Raw genomic sequence first — 23,119 nt, forward strand, 5'->3', positions numbered from 1 at the left:
GGCTTGAATTGCCTTGCCATGACATTTCAGTCAGGAACAATGCAGGCTATAAATTAGGTTCTAGCATGCTATGGTATCCTCTATTATTTTTCATATAATAGACACACCCTGTTAAAGTGATCTGGATAAGTTTCTAAGAACATGGTCAATTGATATGGTGCAATTAAGCCTGGTTTGGTCATTTAGAAGGGAGGGATCCGGCTTAGAACGGGACTATTTGAGCTCTAGCCAACAGAAAGGAAGAGTTTTCCTTTTTTTTCCCCCTTTTTTTTTTTTGTTGGGGGCGGGGGGGTGTTTGTGAAGGGGGGAAGGGGGGGGGGGGTGGGGGAGGAGAAAGAAAGGTGGAGCCCTTACTACCAGAGCTCCATGGTTGCATCAATGTGGATGCCATTCAGAGTTTGCATAGATAATTTTTTTTTTTGCCCTCTATTTCTTTTTTTCTTTTTGTTTTCCTCATGCCTTTTCTTTTCTTCTTCTTCTTCTTCTCGTCTTTCCTTAGTTCGGTGCCCTCAGCATTATTGTTAGGCATTGCCACTAGTTGATCGTCCCTCCTTTTTCCTTACCTCCTGTTCTCTTTCCCTCATCTCTTCCCTTTCCTCTCTCCAGCTCTGTGAGTATATTGTGATTAGGTGACAATAGTGCACTAACCATCTTATTCTCCTTCACCTTTTTGTCTCCTCTCACCTCCTTTTTCCCTTCCTTCACAAAGGATATTCACTCTTTTTCTGCTTTGATTTTTCTCCTCTTGTTTTAGTTCCCACCCCCCATCTTCGCACTGCCAACTTCATCTTATTTCCTTTCTTCCCTGGTTGCAGATTCCAACAACCAGTGGACCTGTCCACATGTTGGCAACCAGTGAGTTGAAGGAGGGAAAGAAAGATGAAATAAAAAGGAGACAAAGTACTTTACCATTGCTCTTTACCTTTGTTAGGCCTTCAGCATTTAGCATTGCTCTATGTCAAGTTTATGGTTTCCTTGTTGCTTTCTGTTGTAGCTCTGGAAGGAATGCAATGAACAATTAATAACGCTTAATAACAAGATGAAAAAATAAATACCAACAAGATCATTTTTTATTTTTATCATGTATTCATGTTCATAATTTGGTTCTCATTTATTAGTTATTAACTATTTGATACATGCTAGGAAAAAGTATTTATATTTCTTAGCAGCCTGCCTTGGGTACATGATGCTCACCATCTGCTACATGCTATTTAACCCCCAGGCTATTATATCAACTCTCAGGACATTGGCCCGAACTATGATTTGGGAGTAACGAGAAGAATTTCCTTTGGATTATCAAAATGAAGATTTCAGGGAACACTATTAAAATGGCTTTCATCTAATCAATTAGTTGTAATAAAGATTAATGGCTAAAGTGGCTTAGGGTTGAGGGAGCTAGAGAATGCAAGTAGCATGCTTCATTAGTATTAGGACGGGGGATGAAAGCAGAGCACATCGTTATATTTTTGTTAGGTTTGCAGTATGAGAAGTTGAAAACAATTGAGACTATTTGATTAAGTCCTTGCAGAACTTGGGATAAGTTGACTTCCGCGAGTTTGGTGCTTGTTTTAGTCCAAGCTTATTGCATGGGGAGTGCTTTGGTCTTTAGATTCCCAAAGCTCTTCAATATTGCTATTTACTTGTTGGCTTTGTAGGAAGGCTACTTGATTGTTAAGAGAGTACATTAGGGGCCTAGGTCCAGATGAACATGAGAAACCTAATATGAGGAAGTTGAAGATATGAACCAACTCTTCGCCATGCTTATCATGGTTATATCTATCGGAAGCTTCTAAAGACATTAGAATTTTTAAAATAGAAAGCTAGCACATATCTAATTTTCATTTCAACTTTTGTCTTTGCGAAGATACTTAGATGGAATAACTCTGTCTGAAAGGGTAACACTGATTGCATATGAGCCCTTAATTTTGGAGGATGAGTAATGCCTTAGTTGCTAGTATATTATGATTTCACCTAGCATACAGGGGATTGATTACCAGTCAAAAGGTAGTTTCTTTTCTTGATATTGTTGAATAGTGGCTCCTTATGTGGGATTTCATCACATAGTTAGATATGTGGAGCATCGTCTATCCTACAACTAGAGCTTGAGAGTTTTTCAAGAGAAAATATTGGTGTTTGGTGAGTTTTGGAGGAACATCAAATATTACATTTAGCTTTGGGTTGAGTAATCTGCTTTTATGTTTGCCAGTCAGTTTTTTAGCCTTAAGTCTTCAAGTACAGATTTCTCTCTCATATCTTTGATTTTCTTTTTATCCTTTTGTTGTCTTGTTTGTCCTTTCCATCTTGTTAAACATAGTAGGTAAGACCTCTCTTTATATAGTTTTCCTAAAATGACTGTAATTATTATATAGATGCTAGGGAAAATCGTGAGAGCTATATAAAACACAACATCCTATTGGCAAAGACTTAGCTAACAAACCAAAATGTGACATGGAAATCTTCTCTATCAAGATGCTGCGAGTAAGGTATATACCGTATTATTGCCTCCCCTCCTTTACTCTCTATTAGATTTGTATAGCAGGACATCAAGATTGAAGTAAGAGAATGCATTCTTGGAAAAGTAAGAAGTAAGATCCTATTTTTGAAATTCCCATCAATATAATTTTTAAGGATATAAATTAAATAAACTGTTGTTCATGTGAAAGTATCAATTTTAGCTCCATCAAAAATCATTCGTCTAAATTACTTTTTGACCTAACCTCCTGCTCACCTGCTTATTCTATGTTTGTAGGGTATCTTTTGCCTTTCCAATTTTACCTGCAACAATTTGATACTAGAAATAAGAAACTACAAAATAATACAGAAAATATTACAGAATTAGGAACTAGATGACTAAGATTAAAAGAGTAAACCAGAGTAAATAATAGAGAAAATACATAATAAGAAAATACAACATAACATCAGCAGAAAATTATAGTGAGAGTTATTTGCAAATTGAAACTGTAACTTTCTCATTCGGAGAAGAGTGAAATATTTATGTTGGAATGTTTTTATTTCGGAATTTCCCTGTTAAAATAAAGCTTTGTATTGATAATAACTAGCCTGCCATGATTAAAGGTCATTAATACGAGGCAATTAGGAAAGGGTGTTTAAGAGATTAAAGTGAAACAAGAGTGGAAGAAAGGGAAAGTATTAGGTGGACCAGGGGTGAGGGAGTGACCATGGGTGAGTCGGATTTTAGTGAGACAAGTTAGATATGAGTTAGATATGGAAAGAGAGGGAGAGAGATATAAGCTTCCATCCCTAATAAAAGATATCTACATGATAATTCAAGTTGAAGAGAGACAACTGGGGATTAGCAAGAAGATAATGAATTGAGATATGGCATGTGGATAATGATTTTGGATTCAAGGTAAATTGGAAATAAAATCAAAAAAATTACTAGGACATTCCTAAAATAAAAAAAAAATCTTTTTGTCATAATATAGATTTGAGGCTTGAAAGTTGGAAAAATCTTTAGGGGAGTGTTGATTTAGATGTCGAAATCTTGATTAGGAAATCCTTTTAATTATGGAAGTCACTATTTTAGTTGATCTTGAACTCAGCATGTGCAACCTAGTTGGAAACAAATATAATAATGAAGCACCTAGTGGATGGCCATTATCCCATGTAATGCTGAAAGAAAGGAGAGAAGGGATATCAAAATTTCGGAAGAGATAAGATGACTTGTTAGATTATGGCATTTCAATTTTTTTCAGAAAATAAGGCCATGAATCATGGGATAACCAATCAAAAAAGGCTATCCTGAGTCACAAGTTTTGCTAGCTAGGATTTGGGTACATTTAGATTTAGTACAACCTATATCAGCTGGTACATACTGACCTGTGTATGTTGTAGAGTATTGGTCCTGCTAATGACCATCCACTTGCAAGTGGAGCAGAGAAAGACCCAATATTAAAAATCTACAAAAATTTGATACTGCTAATGGAGTCAAAAAATCTTGTGTCCTATACGATTGAAGGTTAAGTAGTTGATAATGGTTTGGTTGAGGCTTTGGTGGATGTATCTCTTCTTGAAAATTAGGTCATTCAATTGTAAGAGTACTCATTGCAATATCCAAGCAATATCTGACCATCAAGGAACAAATTGAGATCAAGTATATTTATGATGTACCATTGCAAGATCTAACTGTTAAGCCGGTGCTCAGGATTAAAGATATATTAGATGATAATCCATTAATTTTCAGTATAATATTTTACTTCAACCGATCTTTGATCAAATGCATTCAAAATATAGATGTAGACTATCTGAGGCCAAGATCTAACAATTTGATTGCAAAATGGATTCAAAGTGGTTGCCATCATCCAGTTTTAGAAATGCAAGGGTAGAGTCTGGTATTTTAATTCATTATGATGATGAGCAACACAAGTTATGATCTAAATTACTCTTCAGATTATTATATATTACTTGTATGCATTTTTATCTTTATTTAGGGGATGAAGATTAGGAATGTGTTAATAGAGTTTTGGTTGGTTCAAGCTCCTTGAAATTTGGAATTTGAGCTTTAATTGGTCAGGAAATTATCTTGATTTGAAAGACTCTATTTCTATTCCTTTGAACTCTTATTTTTGGTAAACTAGCAAAGCGGCATATTCAATGTACATAGAGGAAAACATCATCAATATAATTTATATCAAATGATTGAATTGCAGATTTATTTTAATTATAACCATCAACAAAATGAAGGCAGCAAAGATCAGCATTAGGTGTTAGGTGATTCTTTCTTCACAAATTCATTTTGCTTTAGAATGACATAGGACAAGTAAAACAAAGTGTACTGTTCCTGGAAGAAATTTTTTATTGCCATAACCAACTATATCTTATCAAATCGATCGGCCTAATAAACTATTTCTATAAGTTACCATTGAATTAGCCATCCAACAAATTGGTCCCAAACCTTTAAATTCTGCATCCAGTATATCCATATAACTAGATATTGTTTAGTGTGATATATATTGATCTGGTTCCTTTCGGCTAAGTTTTGAGGTCAGTGGGTTATAACATGGTATCAAAGAGCAGGTTTGTTGGAGATTATGAGTTCAAATCCCCTCCATGCTGTGTTGTTTTGGCGCCTACCAGCAAAGGGAAACTGTCAAGGGGGAGGAAGAGGGAGAAGAAGAGAGGAGAGGAGGGGAGGGGGTGGGGGGGTGATAGAGAGAGAGAGGGCAGCAGAGGGAGGAGGAGAGAGAAGGAAAGAGAGGAAAAGAGTGAAAGAGGGGGGGGGGGGAGGGAGAGGGCAGCGCAGATCGAGAGAGGTGGATGGAGTGGAGAAGAGAGGACTCCATTCCTCTCTCTCCCTCCCCCCCTCTCTTCCTCATTTGCCTTCTTTCTCTCCCACTCGCTTGCCAGTTTTTTGAACCGAGGGGTGGAACCATGCCGGTCTGCCCCTAGTATGGTATGACACGCCTATACCGCCTGGTTCAAGGTGGGATGGTGTACCTTGCTGGTTATTATCTTGAGTTATTCAAGTTATTATGTTAGTTATGTTGACTCATATCAGCTATAGTGGTCCATTCACATGGATGGTTTGGGTTACGTGTGAGGGGTATTAAGCTTGATATACATTGTTGACCCTTTCTCTTTCAGTTTAACCTTTGGGCATCAATTGGTTAGTAAACATACATAAACTTGAATGTTTGAGTTTGACCCAAGAGTCCCAACCAAGAAGGCATTCATGTTCTTCTTTTTCTTCTTTTCTTCTCTTTTTATTCCTCTCTTCTGCTTCTATCTAATTTTTCCTTTTTCCCTTCTCTATTCCCTCTTTCTCATTTCTATTCTCTTGTGAAAGATCTCCTATTCATCTCTTTTTCATCATTTTCCATTCTGTTTTGGTCTCTGTCTTTTTGGTTTTTACTTTGTTTCTTTATTTTTTTCTTTGAATCCCCATGTTAACATTGCTTTTCTTTTCTTTTTCTTTTTTCATAATAATTCTTCTTGTTTATTGCAAATTGTAATAGTTATTGCTTGTTAATCAAGTCATTAGTGTATAGTTGATACTTGTTAAATTGTTTTAACTTTAGGTGCATTAATTTTTTACCACTTATATTTGACTTTTGTGATTAAATCTTTCTTTTCTTCTGATTAATGCCTATTTTACTATAATGGTCTATTTGGTTATTTCTATGTATAGCTTGAGAAAATTGAATTGTTTTTGACTTTATGGTTTGTATTTTTATTTTTTAAAGATGGGTTAAGTCATTGAGAGGTTTTCCTAGGTCCCTAGGTGGCCAGGGGCCCTTGACAACTAGGGACCAATTTTATAAAATATTCACTATTTTTTTATAATAAAAGTTGCCAGTATGATTTGAAAGTAGATTATCAAATATTCCCATTTTGATGGATCACAACCATCAATCATCATTGCTCTATCACATGCATGGCACATGCTATTCAAATTGCTAACCAAGTTAATTGTGCTTCAACTGAAGAATGCAAGGACCCTAGTGGGCTTTCCTATTTCCTATCCCAAAGAAAAAGAAAGAATTTCTAACTTTTTCATCATGAGTTCACTAGTTGGCGATGACATCTAAAGCAATTTATCATCTCAAAGAAATTCATCAGAGTCTAGCAACATCAAGTCATCTTGACCACCATTTCTAGGCCTTCATTTTGAGGGACCAATTTTAAAATTAGGAAAAAGGTTTCTCATGGAACAGATGACATAAAACTCATGTTTTGTGGTTTTATAAAGCTTTACGAAATGAAGCCACATGAATTCCATGGGGTAAGTCTTTGGATATGGAATCTTGAATGGGATTTACTGCATTTTAGGAACCAAAAGTGACAGATGGAAGGTTTCTGAAATTTCAACACTCATAGGAAATTCCTCAAATATTCTGAAAAATTCAATATTCATTCTTTAAAATTGTGTAGATTTTTGTCAAAGGAGTCCTAATTAATGTTAGGTTGGATTAGGAAGGTTTTGGAGCTGCTGCAATTTATCTTGGTGTCATTAGGCATCATTTTATGGAAGACTAAAGGGATATATTGTGACATGATAACTGATATTTGGATGTAGGTAGATTTGTCTTATGATGCTTTCAACCAAGGATCACCGACTCGAAATCGGATCCTGTGTTGGCCGGCCGGCGGTACAACTCGATACACCCATGTAACGAATCATATCGGGTCTGAATTGACATAAAAATGAGCGATGAACTGGGGAGGAAAAGAGAGAAAGAGAGGAGGGAGGGAAGGAAAGAGATTTCGATAGAGATGCTGACGGTGGCCACTGGAGGGCCACGGAGAGCCGCTGAGACCTCTCGGGCTCCGCGGTCCTCCGCAAGAGAAAATGAGAGCAGAGAGATAGAGAGGGGAAGGGAGAGAAGAGGAGGGAGGGGAAGGTGGCGGGATGGCCGACACATTCGTCCTTGTTTCAAATCCGCGGCGGCTATGCGGTTTTTTTGGGCTGTTCGACGGCCATCCAATGGTCCTTCAGTGGCCTCCCCGCCACTTTTCCCTTTCTCCTCTTCTCTCCTTTCCCCTCTCTCTCTTTATCTCTGTTCTTGGATCTCATGGAGGATTGTGGAGCCTCGTCGGCCTTGGCAACCCTCTGCGGAATTAGGGGCCATTACTGGCATTTCCCTTTCCTTCCCTCCCCTCCCCTCTCTCTTTCTTTCTCTCTTTCCTTCCCCTCGCTCCATTTTTGCCAGCATTCCAAATCGAATGCTCTAACCACCCAGTTCGGGGTGGTTTGGGGATGTTCGGTGAACCATGCTTTCAACTACCCTATGTGCCTTCTCTTATTCATGTTTGTCCTCTTTTTCTCGCAAGTTTAATTTTTATAGCCTTGTCCTTGGGTTGCATCACTAAAGGGGCATTGTGTTGTAATAATCTTGGAGTAACATAGTTGTACAAGGAGATAAGCCTCCAGAAAGATGAGAGGTAAGTTCAAGATTTCGAGACAATTCTCTGAACACCATGGTGGGATACCTGCCCCAAGCTATTAAAGCAGTGGACTTGGCAATGCCTGGTGTTGTAACTAATGTCAATGTCCGGTATGTCCTGTGATTCTCTTCTAGTGACCTCCCATTCGTACTTATGCATACTTGTGAGGATAGTCCTTGCACCCTTTCATTTTGATAACCTCTGCACTAGGGTTCAAGTGTAGTAGAATGCAGTTCATAATTCTTGGTAATTTATAATGTTTAGCTTTTTAAATTGCCTATTTCACTACTAAGATCTAATAAAATTGCTCTTCATGGATGGATTTTGAAAGACATGGCTACATCTTCAAGCATACTGTAGCTTGAGTGTGGCATTCTTGAACTTCAATTAAAGGAGGCTGACATATGAGGCCATTCTTCCCTAGATCTCTAGAAACCTAATGATCTTCTATTTCAGTTTCATAATATTTTGCAGCTTCAAGAAATCCACTAGAGAAAATTTTAGTGTTGTATCGAGGGAGGGTGATGAGAGCACTCATTAGTACCATCTTACAAAGACAACAAAACTATCGGGCAAGTAAATTATGTCATTCTTTGCCAATAGATCGGGCAACTTGAATTTAGCTTGTCCAACTATTTAGCGTACCAAGGTTGTCATCATAGAAAGGCTTGCTAAAATGGTACTAATGAGTGATTAAAGACCATATCCTCTCCAACTTGTAGCAAAGCCCTAAGCTTGGGCAGTTTCTTTCTGCCTTTCCTCATAGCTTATAGTTATGAAGAGGGCTTTTGTGAAGCCTTTGAGCTTGTTTTAATATACATGCACATATGTATATATATGTATATGAGCATTCATATGGCTTGGTTGGTGGTCATTACTTGCATATGCTTAACACCCTTAGATTCTATATATCTTTGCAGTTCTTAGTAGCTATAGTAGTCTACATCAAAAAATGAAAAACAAAAGCAAAAAAATGATAGGTTTTCAAGCAACCACAAATCCTTAAAGAGGATAAACGATTTGCAGCATGCTTTTATCTATCGGATTGTATTGACTGGTACAAGATAGACCATACCAGCTAGTATGGTGCATACAATACTGTACCGATAGGGAACTAGTACCCAATACATCCCTAATACTGAGCTTCATTATTAGAGGGATGTACCATACTGACACTTGGTGCAGGTTGTATTGGTATAAAATCAATTTAAAACTATTGCCCAGAAATATAGCAACCCAAGGGGGGGTGAAATGGTTTTAAAAATTTTAACCAAATTAACAATCTAAGCAAGTATGTGCTTCAAATTAAACTTATTTGAGTGTTTGTGAAGAGTAAACAATGTGTAGGAATAAGCAAAATTGTGCAAGAATTAAAATAATATAAGGTATGCAAAGTAAGAGACCAAAAGACACAACACAAACACAATAATTTATAGTGGTTTAGTGCAACTCCGCACCTACGTCCACTCACCAAGAATTCTTTAAGAATTTCACTATAATCCTCTTGATTACAGCATGTTTGTTTTATTCGGGATCACAAACAAACCTAGTTAGTTTTCTGAGATCACCAACCACAATCTATAACCAATTATTTTTTGGGCTCACAATCAACCCAGTTGGTTTTACGGGCTCATCAATCAAAATCTAACAAGTTTAATTTTGGGCTTGGATGAGCTTAATTCCTAAGTTTCTTTCTTCCAAAGAAATTTATAAAGAAAACAAAATACAATGTATAGAAATTCAGCACAAAATAAAAACTAAAAAATGAACTCTTTGAAGGACGGAGAAGAGGTTGATGAATTGTTCTTTGGATGCTTCACTTCTCTTCTTTGATACTTGAGAGGGTGTAGTAGTTGATGAAGATGATCTCTCTTAAAAGCCCTTTGAAATCTGTGCATAAATCTTTCTCTTTTCTTCTTTTTCAATGATATTCAATATTTCCTCAATAGATGAAGTATTTCTCTCTTGCATTCCTCAAATCTTGCTTCTCAAATGATTCTCTAGCTTTTTAATAGGTTTGGAAGTGACTGGAGAATGATTTTGACCGTTGGAGGAGCTGGAATAGTCGTTAGAAGCAAAAACTAGCCATTAAAAATGGTACAGAAAACTAGCCGTTAGTGCTGTCTCAAGTTAGAGGTCGACTTCAATTTCTCAAAGGTCGACTTCACTGTAGTTATAAAAATACAGTCTTCTGTCTTCTTTGAGAGAGTCGGCTCGGATTGACCTCAAGTCAACTCGAATCTGTGCCAGTCTTCTTTCAACATAACAGAGTCGACTCGAAACCTTTCGGAGTCAACTCTAAACCTTCTGCAGTTGATTTTTCATGAAAAATCTGTCTAATCATCCTTTTTTGCTTTCAAAATATTTCAAATACTTCTTTAACTTTAGGATTTATCCGTTTACGCTTCTCCATGCTTCTTTAAATGTTCAAGCTCATTGTGCTTTTTATAAAACAAATTAATTCCTCCAAAACACGTATTTGTTAGTATCATACTCAAAAAGTTTTGTACTTATCAAAAACAATCCTAGGGTTAAAATCTCTCTTTTTTTTATGATGACAAAATTTTGAGTATATGCAAAATAAAATATAGTGTGGTTCTAAGATTTATGTCAATTTATGCATAATTCACATGAAGTAAAAAATAGATATATTGAGAACATACTTGAATAAATCATAAAATATTCAAATTAGCTCAAGGATATACTCATCTTATCCTCTCTCCCTTTTTGACCACATCAAAAAGCGTAAGAGAAAAGATTTAGAAAATATCATCAAAATCAATTCAATTTCAAATATTCACACATTCAAATTTCAAAAATAGATTCGAGTGTTCCCCTTTTTAAAATTAGCTTGAATTCAACTATCAAATTCAGATTTTCTTCCTCGCTTTTTGAATTTAATTTCGAAACAATATAAATTCAAAGACATTTCTACCCCTTTTTGAATAAAATGGATGCATCAAATAATTTCTCAAATTTAGTTATAAAATAGCTTTGAGATTTAAAGCATATCACAAGAATTTGTCTCAAACGATGAAATAGCGAAAATATAGAAATAAAAATTTAGTTTGAGACATAGCATACTTTTTTTTTGCCAAAAGATAAAGCAATTGAATTTATGGCAAGAATAAACTATTTGATATCAATTATGAGAATTATGATACTAATTGTGTTAATATTCTTGAAAAATTCTGCTTGATACCAATATAAAGAAGTTTTGAGTTTATTTTTTTGAAAAACAATCAATTTAAAATAGGAAACAATCAATTTAATTCATCTTGATACCAAATATATTGATATTCATCATCATCATTATAGCATGAGTGCTGGCACTAATATCCTTGATACCCACAACATCATCTCGATCCAATATAAATCTTAATCTGATAGATCGTTGCTCGAGATGGTCTGAGGTGCTCCCATTGGTCTGTATATGTAGTGTGCATCCAATGCTATCAACATCTATCTCAATCTACATGTCTTTCATTTTAGAAACTAGACTTCCAACTTCCACTTTTATGTTATCATGTTACCATAAAATTTTCTTACTAATCCAAGTTAAGCGGACAAATTTTTTTCTTGCATGGAAGAACAACTTGAAGAAGCCTTAAATTTTTGAATTTTTGCACAAAATTCCTCTTTCTTTAGGCAAATTGCTTGCGAGATACCATTGGAGAATAAGGACCATAAGAATAGGATAGAAATGGAGAGAGGAGGTCCAATTTTGAAGAGAGAGGGGTTTGGAAATGGTTTCAGCTTGAAAAAAATGAGAAAGTATGAATAGAGCCTCATGATGTCTTCAAGGAGTTTCAAATGTATTGAGGGAACAATGAATATAGGTCGACTCCTCGTAGAACTATTTTTCTTCAAGAAGTCTCGAGTCGATTCCTCGATTTCAACAGTCGACTTCTTAATACAGAAAATAGTTTAAGTTTAGATCCAAGAGGAATTGGCTCAAATTGAATAAGGATCAAAAAGTAATCAAATCAAATATTAAGAAAGATATTCAAATCAATTTGGGAGATCAAGAAATAATCAATTGGGGGTTAAAAAATTAATCAAATCAAATTAAGAGGAAGTTAAGGGGAAACTAGATGAAGGCTCTAAAAGATTTAGGTTCAACTAGGGATTTTCAAATCCTTAAGGAGTCAAACTATAATGCAATACAAATCAATAACATTAAGCATTTGATCTTTTATGATTTGATGATTTATCTTGATGTTTTTCAAATGAAGCAATTTTTAGAAATATTTCAATAGTTATATGTCTTATGAGAATGTCAAAAATTAATTGAGAGTTTTGCATTTAAATATTTTCATATGCCATCAAGCTTATTTTAATTTAAGTTTCACAAGTAATATCATGTTATGAAGGGTTTGGGAGCATGCTGAATTTAAAATGAAACTTATGCTTCTTATAATCAATGTGAACTAATATTAAGAGAACACATTCAATCGAGCAATGAAAGATCATCATAATATCATGTATATGTATGAAGCATCAAAATCAATCATTCAACCAAAGTAATATCAGAAAATAGTGATGATATGATGCGAGAAAGTTGAGTTTTTTTCAAACATCATCACCCATTCACTTTAAGTCCTAAGCATTCAATTTCAAGAGTTTTGCTCCTTTCATACCCTTGGATGCTTGGCATACCTACAAAATCACTTCTTAGTTTTTGGTATCAAAGTCATCTTGGATCCAATGGAGTTAGTGCACATAGTTTTTTTTTTGGAATCCAAATTTGTTTAATAAATGTATGACCATTTCTATTAATATTGCATTTTGAAATTTCTGGTTTACTTTGTTACATTTAAAACAAACTATAGAATGATTTTTGTGGATAGTTTTACCAAACATATTTTTGCTAAATTTTTGTTTTCTTGAAGGATTGAAACCAATTCCAGCTTTATCGAAAATAGCCTTTTGATTATTCAATATTAATTGAAGTTTTTGAGAGCTAAATGTGAACTTTTTTACTATAGGTTTCAAAATTTCAATCTTTTTTCTTAATTTTTCATTTTTTTCCACGAAATACTTTTCATATTTTAGAAATTTTTCTTTTTCATCAGCCAAGGATTTCTTTTCCTTTAAAAGTTCATCATTTTCTATTAAGAGTTTACTCTTTTCTTCAGCTAAAAATTGATTTGACTTTTTAAGCTCTTTACTTTTCAGCTTTATCTTTTTGTATTCATTCATTAACTCATTGAAGACTTCAAATAATTCTTCAAGTGTAAAGCCAGAAGAATCTTGAAGGTTTATCTCATTGTTGTGAGCCATGAGGCAAGGATTTGCTATACCTTCTTTCGCTTTCTCATTTTGCTTTTCGTTGCCTTGCTTCCCCTTAATCATTGCTTTCTCTCTCTTTTGTTTCTTCTTTTTTTTTTTTTTTCATCCTCATGAGCCATAAGGCATATGTTGGTGAGAACTTTCTTATCTTCTTGGGAGCTTGATTCTTTTTTTTAATTTGATCTCTCATAAGTTGTTTCCAATATCTCCCAAACATTTTTTTGAAATGTAAGAAATTAGATTGAATTCATTTATATCCAATGAACAATAAAGCATATTTATGGTCATAGCATTTAGTTGGATCATTTTTTTATCCTGCTCAATTAATGCATTGGGTGTGTGTGGGCCATCGACTATAATTTTTCATAAATTATAATCATGTGAATGTATAAAAATTTTCATTCTAGCTTTTCAATACATATAATTAGAATCATTAAAAAGAGGGGGTCTATCTGTAGAATGGCCTTCAATAAGAAAAGATTCAATTTGGGTTGCCATGATCTTTGGCTTAAGACTGCTAGATCAACAATAAATAACAGAGCATCCACTTTGATACCAATTGTTGCCCAAAAAAGTAGCAAACCAAGAGGGGGGTTGAATTAGGCTCTTTAAAAATTTTAACCAAATTAACAATTTAAGCAAGTATGTGCTTCAAATTAAACTTATTTGAGTGTTTGTGAAGAGTAAACAATATGTAGCAGTGGAATAAGTAAAAACTATACAAGAATTAAATTGAGACAAGGCATGCAAAGCAAGAGCAAAAGGCACAACACAAACACAATAATTTAGTGGTTCGATGCAACTTTGCACTTATATCCACTCTCCAAGTACTCCTTGGGAATTTCACTATAATTCTTTTGATTACAGTGTGTTTGTTTTATCCGGGATCACAAACAAATTCAGTTGATTTTTTGAGATCACCAACCACAACTTATACACTGATTGTTTTTTGGGCTCACAATTAATCCAGTTGGTTTTACGGCTCACCAACCAAAATCTAACAAGTTTAATTTCAGGTTTAGACGAGCCTAATCTCCAAGTTTCTTTCCTCCAAAGAAATTTGTAAAGAAAATAAAATACAATGTATAGAAATTCAGTACAAAATAAAAAGTAAAAAATGAACTCTTTGAAGCGCGGAGAAGAGGTTGATGAATTACTTCGTTGATGCTTTACTTCTCTTCTTTGATACTTGAGAGGATGTAGAATTTGATGGAGATGATCTCTCTAGAAAGTCCTTTGAAATCTGTGCATAAATCTGTCTTTTCTTTTTTTTCCAATGATATTCAATATTTCCTCAATAGATGAAGTGTTTCTCTCTTGAATTTCTCAAATCTTGCTTTTCAAATGATTCTCTAGATTTTAATAGGCTTAGAAATGGGTGGATAATGAGTTTTGATCATTGGAGGAGCTGGAATAACCGTTAGAAGAAAAAACTAGCCGTAGTGCAGAAAATTAGCCCTTAGTGCTGTCTCAGGCTAGGGTTTGACTCCAATTTCTCAGGGGTCGACTCCAACTATCTTGGGGTCGATTTCAGATTTTCAAGGATCGACTCCAGCTGCAGTTCTGAAAATACAGGCTTCTGTCTTCTCTGAGAGAGTCGGCTCGGATTGACTTTGAGTCAACTCGGGCCTGTGTCTATTTTCTTCTAAAGTGTTAGAGTCGACTCGAAACCTTCCGAAGTCGATTCTAAACCTTCTTGACATGATTTTTTATGAAAAATCTGTCTAATCATCTTCTTTTGCTTCCAAAATACTTCAAATACTTCTTTTAACTTTAGAATTTATCCGTTTAAGTTTTTTCATGTTGCTTTAAATGTTCAAACTCATTGTGCTTCCTATAAAATAAATTAATTTCTTCAAAACATGCATTCGTTAGTATCATACTCAAAAAATTTTGTACTCATCAAAATCAATTCTAGGGTCAACAAAAATCAATAACTAAAACAAGATTCGCTAAGCTGGTATTGGAGCCTGGACCGGTTGGCTGGTTGTATAGTTCAATACATGCCTCCATGGCATTCCATACCAGGCCCAAACCGACATAGAGTGGGCGGAGGGAGAACATGAGAGGAAGAGAGAGAGTGGTGAGGGAAGGAGAGGGAGAAGAGGCTTTCGGAGGCTGTTGGAGGGCCCAAGCTCTTGGTGCTTTCATGGAGCTCAGTGGAAGGAGGGAGGAGGGAGGGAAGGAGAGGGAGAGGAGGCCCTCGGAGACCTTCAGAGGGCTGGTGAGGCTGCTACATCACCATTGAGGTTGGTGAAGGTTGGAGGAAATACAAAGCCCTTATTTTGATCAGGAGAAGGGCGGAAACCCTCCTCCGGCATTCATCGGCCTCAACAACAATGCGACGGCCTCGTCGGCCTTCTGGGAGCCTCTCCCTCTCCTCTGTCCCTCCCTTTACACTCCTCCGGCATCCATCGAGCTTGGTAGCGGCGCAGTGAGTTTGGCTGCCCTTGGTGGCTCCAGAGGCCTCTCTTCCTCTCCTTCTCCCTCTACCCCTCATTGGTTTCCCATTTCAAACACTGGAACTATTCCGATTGGCTGCCGAAATGGTTCGACAGGCCTCAAATTGAGTCACATACTTTTCTTCTACGCTAGTAGTTATGTTTAAAGCAATAACAATGGATGCATCTTGTGAGATATATGTATTTGGAAGGTTACTCTTTCTATGAAAAACATTATTTGCTTAAACCCAAATTCAGGCTAAAATTCAGTTCATTTTCAATCAATTAGCATAAAGTGGGTTTTTTTTAATTTAACTTGATTGTTTTATGTGTTTTATAGCTATTATTTGTTAAGTAGCTCATGTTTTCCTTCTAGTTAGGTAACAACAAATCTTTTAAATAGTTTTCCTTAAAAAATTATATATTTTTATACCTTTTTTTTAGTTTATTGCCCCTATGGAAAAATGAAGTATCCGAGTTTGAAATATGGGTGTATAGACCGAGGTCTTGCCGAATTGGTAGTGTTATGTATGGTACTAGTCTGAGGCATATTGATGGAGAGGGGGGAGAGAGGAGAGAGGTGAGCGAGCGAGAGAGCTGAGGGCTTCCCTGAAAGGAGAGGGGGGAAAGAGAGAGGTGGGCATAATATAGTGGAGAGCTTCCTTTAACGGAGAGATGAGAGAGAGGAGAGGGAGATGAGCAAGCAAGAGAGTAGAGGGTTATCATCGTTGGCTAGCGATAAAGCAGAGAGAAGGGAGTGCGAGAGAGAGATAGAGGGATGTGTATTGGTTCGCTATCCTCATCATTGTCATCATTGGAGGTGCAACAATGATGAAACCCTAACCCTAGCATGAGAGAGGCAAGCGAGTTGTGATTCCACATTAGGAGGCAACCAAAGGTCGAGCAGAGTTGTGGAGGGATATATAAAGCCCAAACCAACCTTATTTGCATGATTCCACTTAGTTCGAGCCAATTTGGCCCATTTCGAGGCCCAAATCAAATGGGAATGGCAACTGGCCTATTTGGGTCAGTATGCCGTGAATTGGGTGGTACAAGATGGTTTGGCCATCCTTGGTATAGACTCAAATGGTAGGGTAGTTTGCTATGTAGAGGACCTATTTATTCTTGCATAGGTTTCATGATAGCTCCTTGTTGCTGACTGGAAATTTGTAGTTGGTTTTGAGTTTTTAGTAGGTGCAAGTGTTGGTCTGTGAGGGATCTTTGGCAAGTTTATCTGGCATGTTAACACTTCCATATCCTTTGGAATATAATGCTGCAATACTTTCCAATCCTCTGAACTCCTATAATATCTCATTTTTTGATCTAGACAAAATACTTATTGACATTTAAATAAATTGAGAAATAGTGAGATCTTAGCATGGATATAATGTATCTAAATTATGTTTTGCCCCATTTTTTGTCAAAACAATACAATTTAGTTTCTTAGTTTTGAAAGACTTTGGAATATGATTAACAAGTCTCTGAGTTGTCATTCAATTTGTTTTAGGTCTCCGAATGATTGAGTCATGCATGCTTCTATTTTAAGTGCTTAAATTTTATACAACTATGTGATAAACTCTGTAAATAAATTGTTTATTGATTTGGTTTTTTCTACATCAGGAGCAATGGAAGAACTCCAGCAACATTGCTAGCAATAAGCGGAAAGAGAGATCCCATGGTGAACAAGATGAAGAGGGTGGACATGGTGAGAGGAGGAGGAGGAAAGGCACTAAAAGGAGAAAGAAGGATAAGAAGACCAAGGCACAATATGAAGAGGAAGAAGCTGACATGGACGATGAGCCTGAAGAAGTGGATGAAGATGCAAGCATGAATGATCATGAAGATGCAGCAGAAAAGGCGCAGGATCATCTTCTTGCTGCTGGTCTTGAAGATTCTGATGCTGAAGATGACATGGTAAGAACACTTGTGGGACAAAGATCTCCTCTTGCTAGTTTCTATTTGACTCTATTGATGCTGTCTTCATTTCAAATACAATTGTCTTTTTAACTAACTTCCACACACAGCATAATGCACTGGGAAAATCTGTGATCATGGGATCCAGGACACTTGGATGTGGCGTATGAATAGATGGACCTAAATGGTTAGGAAAACAAGAGTTCATTCCAAGAAATGACCTTGCTTTTGTTACAGAAACAGGCTAGAAAGAAATGTTATTCCATGATAATATAATTTTGAGGGTCAAAAGAATTATATCTTAGGCTTTTAGAGGATGTAGGATTAATAACAGCAATTTTTTAAAGGTAAGTCAGTGGTGGTCTGGTCATAGTGGTCTTGCAAGAGACACCGAGTCGCAGAATTACACTGATGCAAACCACTTAGAGAAAAAATAAAGGTTTAAGATGGTGAAAACAGAGATGATAAAATATAATCGGTGGAGAGGGGTAGGGGGAACTGGCCAACTGAAATCCTTTTATTCTCAAAATAAACTATGTGGTACATACAGTGCATCCTGCTGCTGGCCTTTTATTCCCCTTTTATGACTTGTTTAAAAGCAATCGAGGGCTCTTAATAATCAAGCAATCAATCTCCATCCATATGGTCAAATTTTATCATAAAATGATAAATACGAATTGTCCTAGAAATTTATATTAGAAAGAGAGCTGAAATTTCTCAATACTGAATCCTAATAGCTTAAAGACTTTCAGAAGCCAATAGTAACCTAAAATAGAGCCTTTATCCATCAATCCTACTTAATATAAGACTCTGACTAACAATAAGAAAATATCTGAATAAAAGTTTCATGAAATTCAAAAATATCTCAATCATATCTGAAGTAATAAAGTTACTTCTCTATTCGCTTTAGCAATGTGTATGTTGTTCGAGATCATTTGGATTAGTTTTGTTCTCATTCTTCTCAATTGGTTCTTCAAAATTTGTAGATCGAGACCAATATAGGACTTACGATCAATTGACAGATTGGATAGTTATAGCAAGTCTTAATTCTATAGTCATGTGCCACTCCATTGATTGTTGGATGACTCTAATCATAGGATTTTTCAACTCTAGAGAAAATTGATCTTTGAACCTAAGCATTATTATGATTGTTGACTTTAAAGTGACCAAATATTTTGATGCATGCTCACGTGAATCTTTGTTGTTCTAATCATTAAGGAATGAGTTCGTCAGATTCTCAACTATAGGGTTCTTGGAAGATTTTCAATGGTGAAATCTTTTCATAATAAATCCTCAATCTTGGGCCTTGTACATGTCTAATCATCAATGATGGATTCATCATGTGAAGAATATCTGTTGGCAGATCTTCAATGGGCAAATCTTCAGTTGTAGTATTCTTGTCGGATGGATTGTTGTGTACATCAATGGATTGTCCAGTTCCTAGTTAGTGATTGCTTGCAAATGCTTCTACAATTGATGCCAAATCATTCTTGAGAGATGTCATATCATCATGCAGCTGCCCTAAGTTTGTCAATTTGACATGTTGATGAAAACTTCAACTGGAATCTTAGCTTGTTATTTGATAACATTATGAAAAGATAAGGAGACAAATGACTGAATAGAAAGATCAAGGAAAAGGATCGAAGAAGAATGTTGGATCCTTTATCTCATACTAAATTTGATCAACACCACCTGACAATAGCTTAATTTTTGATAGATGGGCCTAAAGGTTAAGAAAAATGTGGTTTGGATGAAAAATCAACATTTTATCATGTCATAGAAAAGAGGGTGGAAAAGTTACGTTTTTTACAATCACGAAAGCTATAAGTGTGCATGGAATTTAGTTTAGTGAAGCTTTAGAGGAGGTATGAGTCCTGGGAACAAGTTTCTAAGTATAGCCTGCCAATTGCTGGTGCTTCATTGTGGTTTTATAACAGAAGTTCATATTGCAAAAATTACAGTTATTTGGAAACTAAGAGGAAGTTGGGGTTTAGAAAGCTGTAAATGGGGATGCTTGTACTGTTATAAAAAATGACAATTTTGAAATTGGAGAACATTCCCTCCAGATATTGTTATTTTTTTTCTGATGTATGGAAAATGTATGTTTATTTTCTCAGAATACCTAGATAATCCCAGTAGTAAAGTAGCAGGAGAAAAAAAAAAAAAGGAAATCCTGACATTAAATAAATAGAAGATTAAAAATATCTCAGTTGGAAACAAATAAAGAAACAATTTCAATTCTAATGTGAACAAATAAGGAAAATATCCTGATTCGAAGATTTCCTTTTCTAGATGGATATGATCATTACCAAAAATCTGTGACATTAGTTAGACAAATAAGGAAAAAGTTAAAATGTACTGGCAGCAAACAAATGAGAAAAAAGCTGATCATATCAAAAATATATGAGTAAATAAATACAAGAAAAAATAAAAGAAATACCAGCTCTTAGATCATTCTTTCAGATCATTGATGTGTGGCTGCTAAAATTTAGAATACAAATTTAATAATATTGTTAGCCTATTAGTTCATGAACCATGTGTCACTCAGTCTTATTTCAAAATTAGCGCCATATATTCAGGAGGTAGTGGTGATAGTAGGTAGTAGGTAGTATCTACATATTTAGCCTTATACAATCCATTCTACACAATAATACTTTTCACACAAACTCTATCATTTTTCTAATTTGTATAATATAATTTAAAATTTTATTTTTAGGAGGGTGGGGGCGAGGGGAGAGACAAGCTAAAGCTGACTAATACAAATCTTTTCATCCTCAAAAAATTGAAGTGACCTGGCATCAGGCCCTTTTATAGCTCTTAAACGATCTTTATTATCTGTAACTTAGAACTCTTAATAAGGTCCAATGTCTTCCCTAAAACTGCAATATCTGATTTGCTGCAGGATGTTTATGGAAGGACATCTAAATCTACTCAAAATCAAATACCAATGACCTATAGATTTTCCTATACCTAACATACGACCTTTGCAAGCCAGCCCTACTAAATGTACGACTCTACAACCAACTTCAGAAATTTTCTAGTAGAAGATCCAGAACTACTTCAAAATCCAAAGTTGGTTAATTTCTTCTCCATCATCAAGCTATACATCAGCTAGCTTGACACAATGGCTTTGTTTGATCTTAGTGTAACAGCTCACAAATTCTTGTGTTTTCTTACTGGTTTGTTCAGGGTGAACCATCATCAACAATAAATCGCAAGAGACGGGCCTGGTCAGAATCAGATGATGATGACGTGCCACTAGACAAACTTCCTGAGTCCAGCCCAAGTGGATATAAAGAGAATTCAGCTGAAAGTGATGAGGAAATGAGAGGAAACAAGGTGAGACGCAATGCTGTTGATGAGGAGGAAGATGATGAGTAAGCATTGGACTGTAAAACTTGTGACAAGATTGCAAGCACTGATGGATAAAATGTTGCTTTTGAAATCAATTTTGTATAGAGATTGAAAAATCTTCGAACTAGGAACAGATTTTCTGATAAATTATGTAAAAAAGTTGAATCCCATCCTAGTTTCTGTTGTGGATGTTTTAAAACAAGGGGAAAAGCTATGTACTCCACTATGGCACCAAGCTACTTACTGGGATTCCATCAGTCAGTTTTAGCATATTTTCTGTGTTGGCAATTTTGTGGCTGTATCTGCACATTCCAGAAGGCTTTTTTTGGGTTATAGGTCTGGTAATTACCGTGCTCACCACAAAATTTGTTAAGAAAAAGTGAAAGACTCGAGCAGATCAGTTCTTGTAGCAGTTTATGACCAAAAACTTTCTGTTGTCATCCTTTGATGCAGCCAGATATCTTGTTTTTCTTATCATGCCATGCTGGTGTTCATCAACAATATGCTAGTGTCATCTTGGAGCTTCTCATCCTGTAGCAAAATCCTCTATAACGCAAATTATTCATAGGAATTCGGATTCTTTTTCTGTTTTTTTGGTTGTCTGATATTTGTGTTATCTGTGATTAAAACTTCTATCTTCAGCGAGTCAAGTATTGATTATGATATCTTGCTGGATACATATCTTATTCAACCATGTTTTGGATGATATGTGGTGAACAATGATAGAAGGTTTGGATATTTAACGAGCATATGCGTGTAATTTTTTTCTGAAATCATCAAGTTAAACAGAAGTTCAGCGCTATGCAGAATGATGATTGGATGATCTTTGGGCACAGGAGAATTGCCGCTGATATGTTCAAGCAGAAGGTCTCCTGCCCTGCATAGGCGCTATCTCTGCTGATGATAAGCTCAACATATCGATTCTAATTCTCAGCAAGTTATGCAGAGCGAGAGGTCATTGGTTGATGTTTCCCTAGGATGTTTCTTTCAGGGTACACTAATGTAGCGGATGTATTTTAATATTATGCTTGTTTTCTTTTCTTATATTAAAAAGAAGCATTTGCACGCTCTCTCTCCATGGGAAGAGGACAACGATCCTGGTGTGAGCTAGAATGGGAAAACGAAAAATGTTATTAACTCTGTGAACCGTGGTTTTCTTAACTGCATTACTCTGTATCAGAATATACAGCAAGATGATTCTGAGGCTATAGTTAATGCGGTCTGTGTTTGGAAGCTGAAAATGGGGTCTAGAGCATTCTGGTGGAATATGTGTTGGGCTTGGCTTACTTGCAAAGATCTACTGAACAGGGGTCGTCTTCATCATTACAATCCAATATGTGATCTGTGCAACGAAGGCATTGAGGATGTTCGGCACTCTTTATGTTTACTGTTCTCATGCGGCTGAATTTTGGACAATATTGAAGGTAAGGATTCCATTGATTCCTTCCTTTGATGGTTTACAAAGCATTATTGAATTTTGTTCACATCACAGGACGAGTGAGTTCCATAAGGTGTTGATCTGGTATCTTGCTTGGACCATCTGGAATTAAAGAAATGAACAGCTATTTCAGAGGAAACAGTGCAATCCTTCTAAAACATTCTCTTTGCTTATCGTCTTGCTGAAGAGTTCTATTACTTAACATGGGAATCTGCTGGAGCTGTTGGTTCGCAGCTCTGAGGTATCGGCAGCTTTATGAGCTCTCCTAACCTACCATTAAGGCTAGTCTATTGGGTACCCACACTTTGTCTGGAGAGGGAGTGTGGCTGGGATTCATTATTTGTGATCACCATGACATCGTGCTATATGCTGGTTCTTTCAAATCTTAGACTACTTCGGTCTTGCAAAAGGAGCTTCCGGTTGCTTGGAAAGGTTTGCTCGTTGCCACTCAACAACTTGGCTATAGGAGAATTTGGTTGGAGGGTGATTCCTTTACAGTGATTAAATGGATTGTTCAACGTCAGCAAAGATTGTTCATGTTGCCAATTACATACTCTTACAGTCAACTCCACCTTCATGGTTACCCATGCCTTTAGAGAAGTGAATCGGTGTGCTGATGCTTTAGCTTGATTTTTGGAAACTGTGATTTTTCAGTCTGCATCTTCCTTATCTCCAGAAGTAAGATCTTTAGCTATGGCTGATATAGCCGATGTGCTCTACATTTACCCTAGCCTCACTGGCTATAAAACTAGGCTATCATGGAAGCAATTGTGTC

General features: G+C 36.0%; 1 protein-coding gene across 2 annotated transcripts in view; it reads left to right on the plus strand.

Annotated features, from left to right (window-relative positions):
• LOC105035129 (protein CTR9 homolog) overlaps window positions 1–21,176 on the plus strand; it is a 59,001-nt gene extending 37,825 nt beyond the window's left edge. The window contains exons 23-24 of one of the 2 annotated variants that reach the window (XM_073245417.1): window positions 17,259–17,552; window positions 20,742–21,176. In XM_073245417.1, the coding sequence (XP_073101518.1) occupies window positions 17,259–17,552; window positions 20,742–20,933 (486 nt within the window). In that variant the 3' untranslated portion in view covers window positions 20,934–21,176. Of the gene's footprint in view, window positions 1–17,258; window positions 17,553–20,454; window positions 20,597–20,741 lie in introns of those variants that run through there. The other variant, XM_073245418.1, reaches the window with a different exon arrangement.
• The last annotated feature ends 1,943 nt before the right edge of the window (window positions 21,177–23,119 follow it).

This window comes from Elaeis guineensis, chromosome 11 (assembly GCF_000442705.2).
Source record: "Elaeis guineensis isolate ETL-2024a chromosome 11, EG11, whole genome shotgun sequence".
Lineage (NCBI taxonomy): Eukaryota > Viridiplantae > Streptophyta > Magnoliopsida > Arecales > Arecaceae > Elaeis > Elaeis guineensis.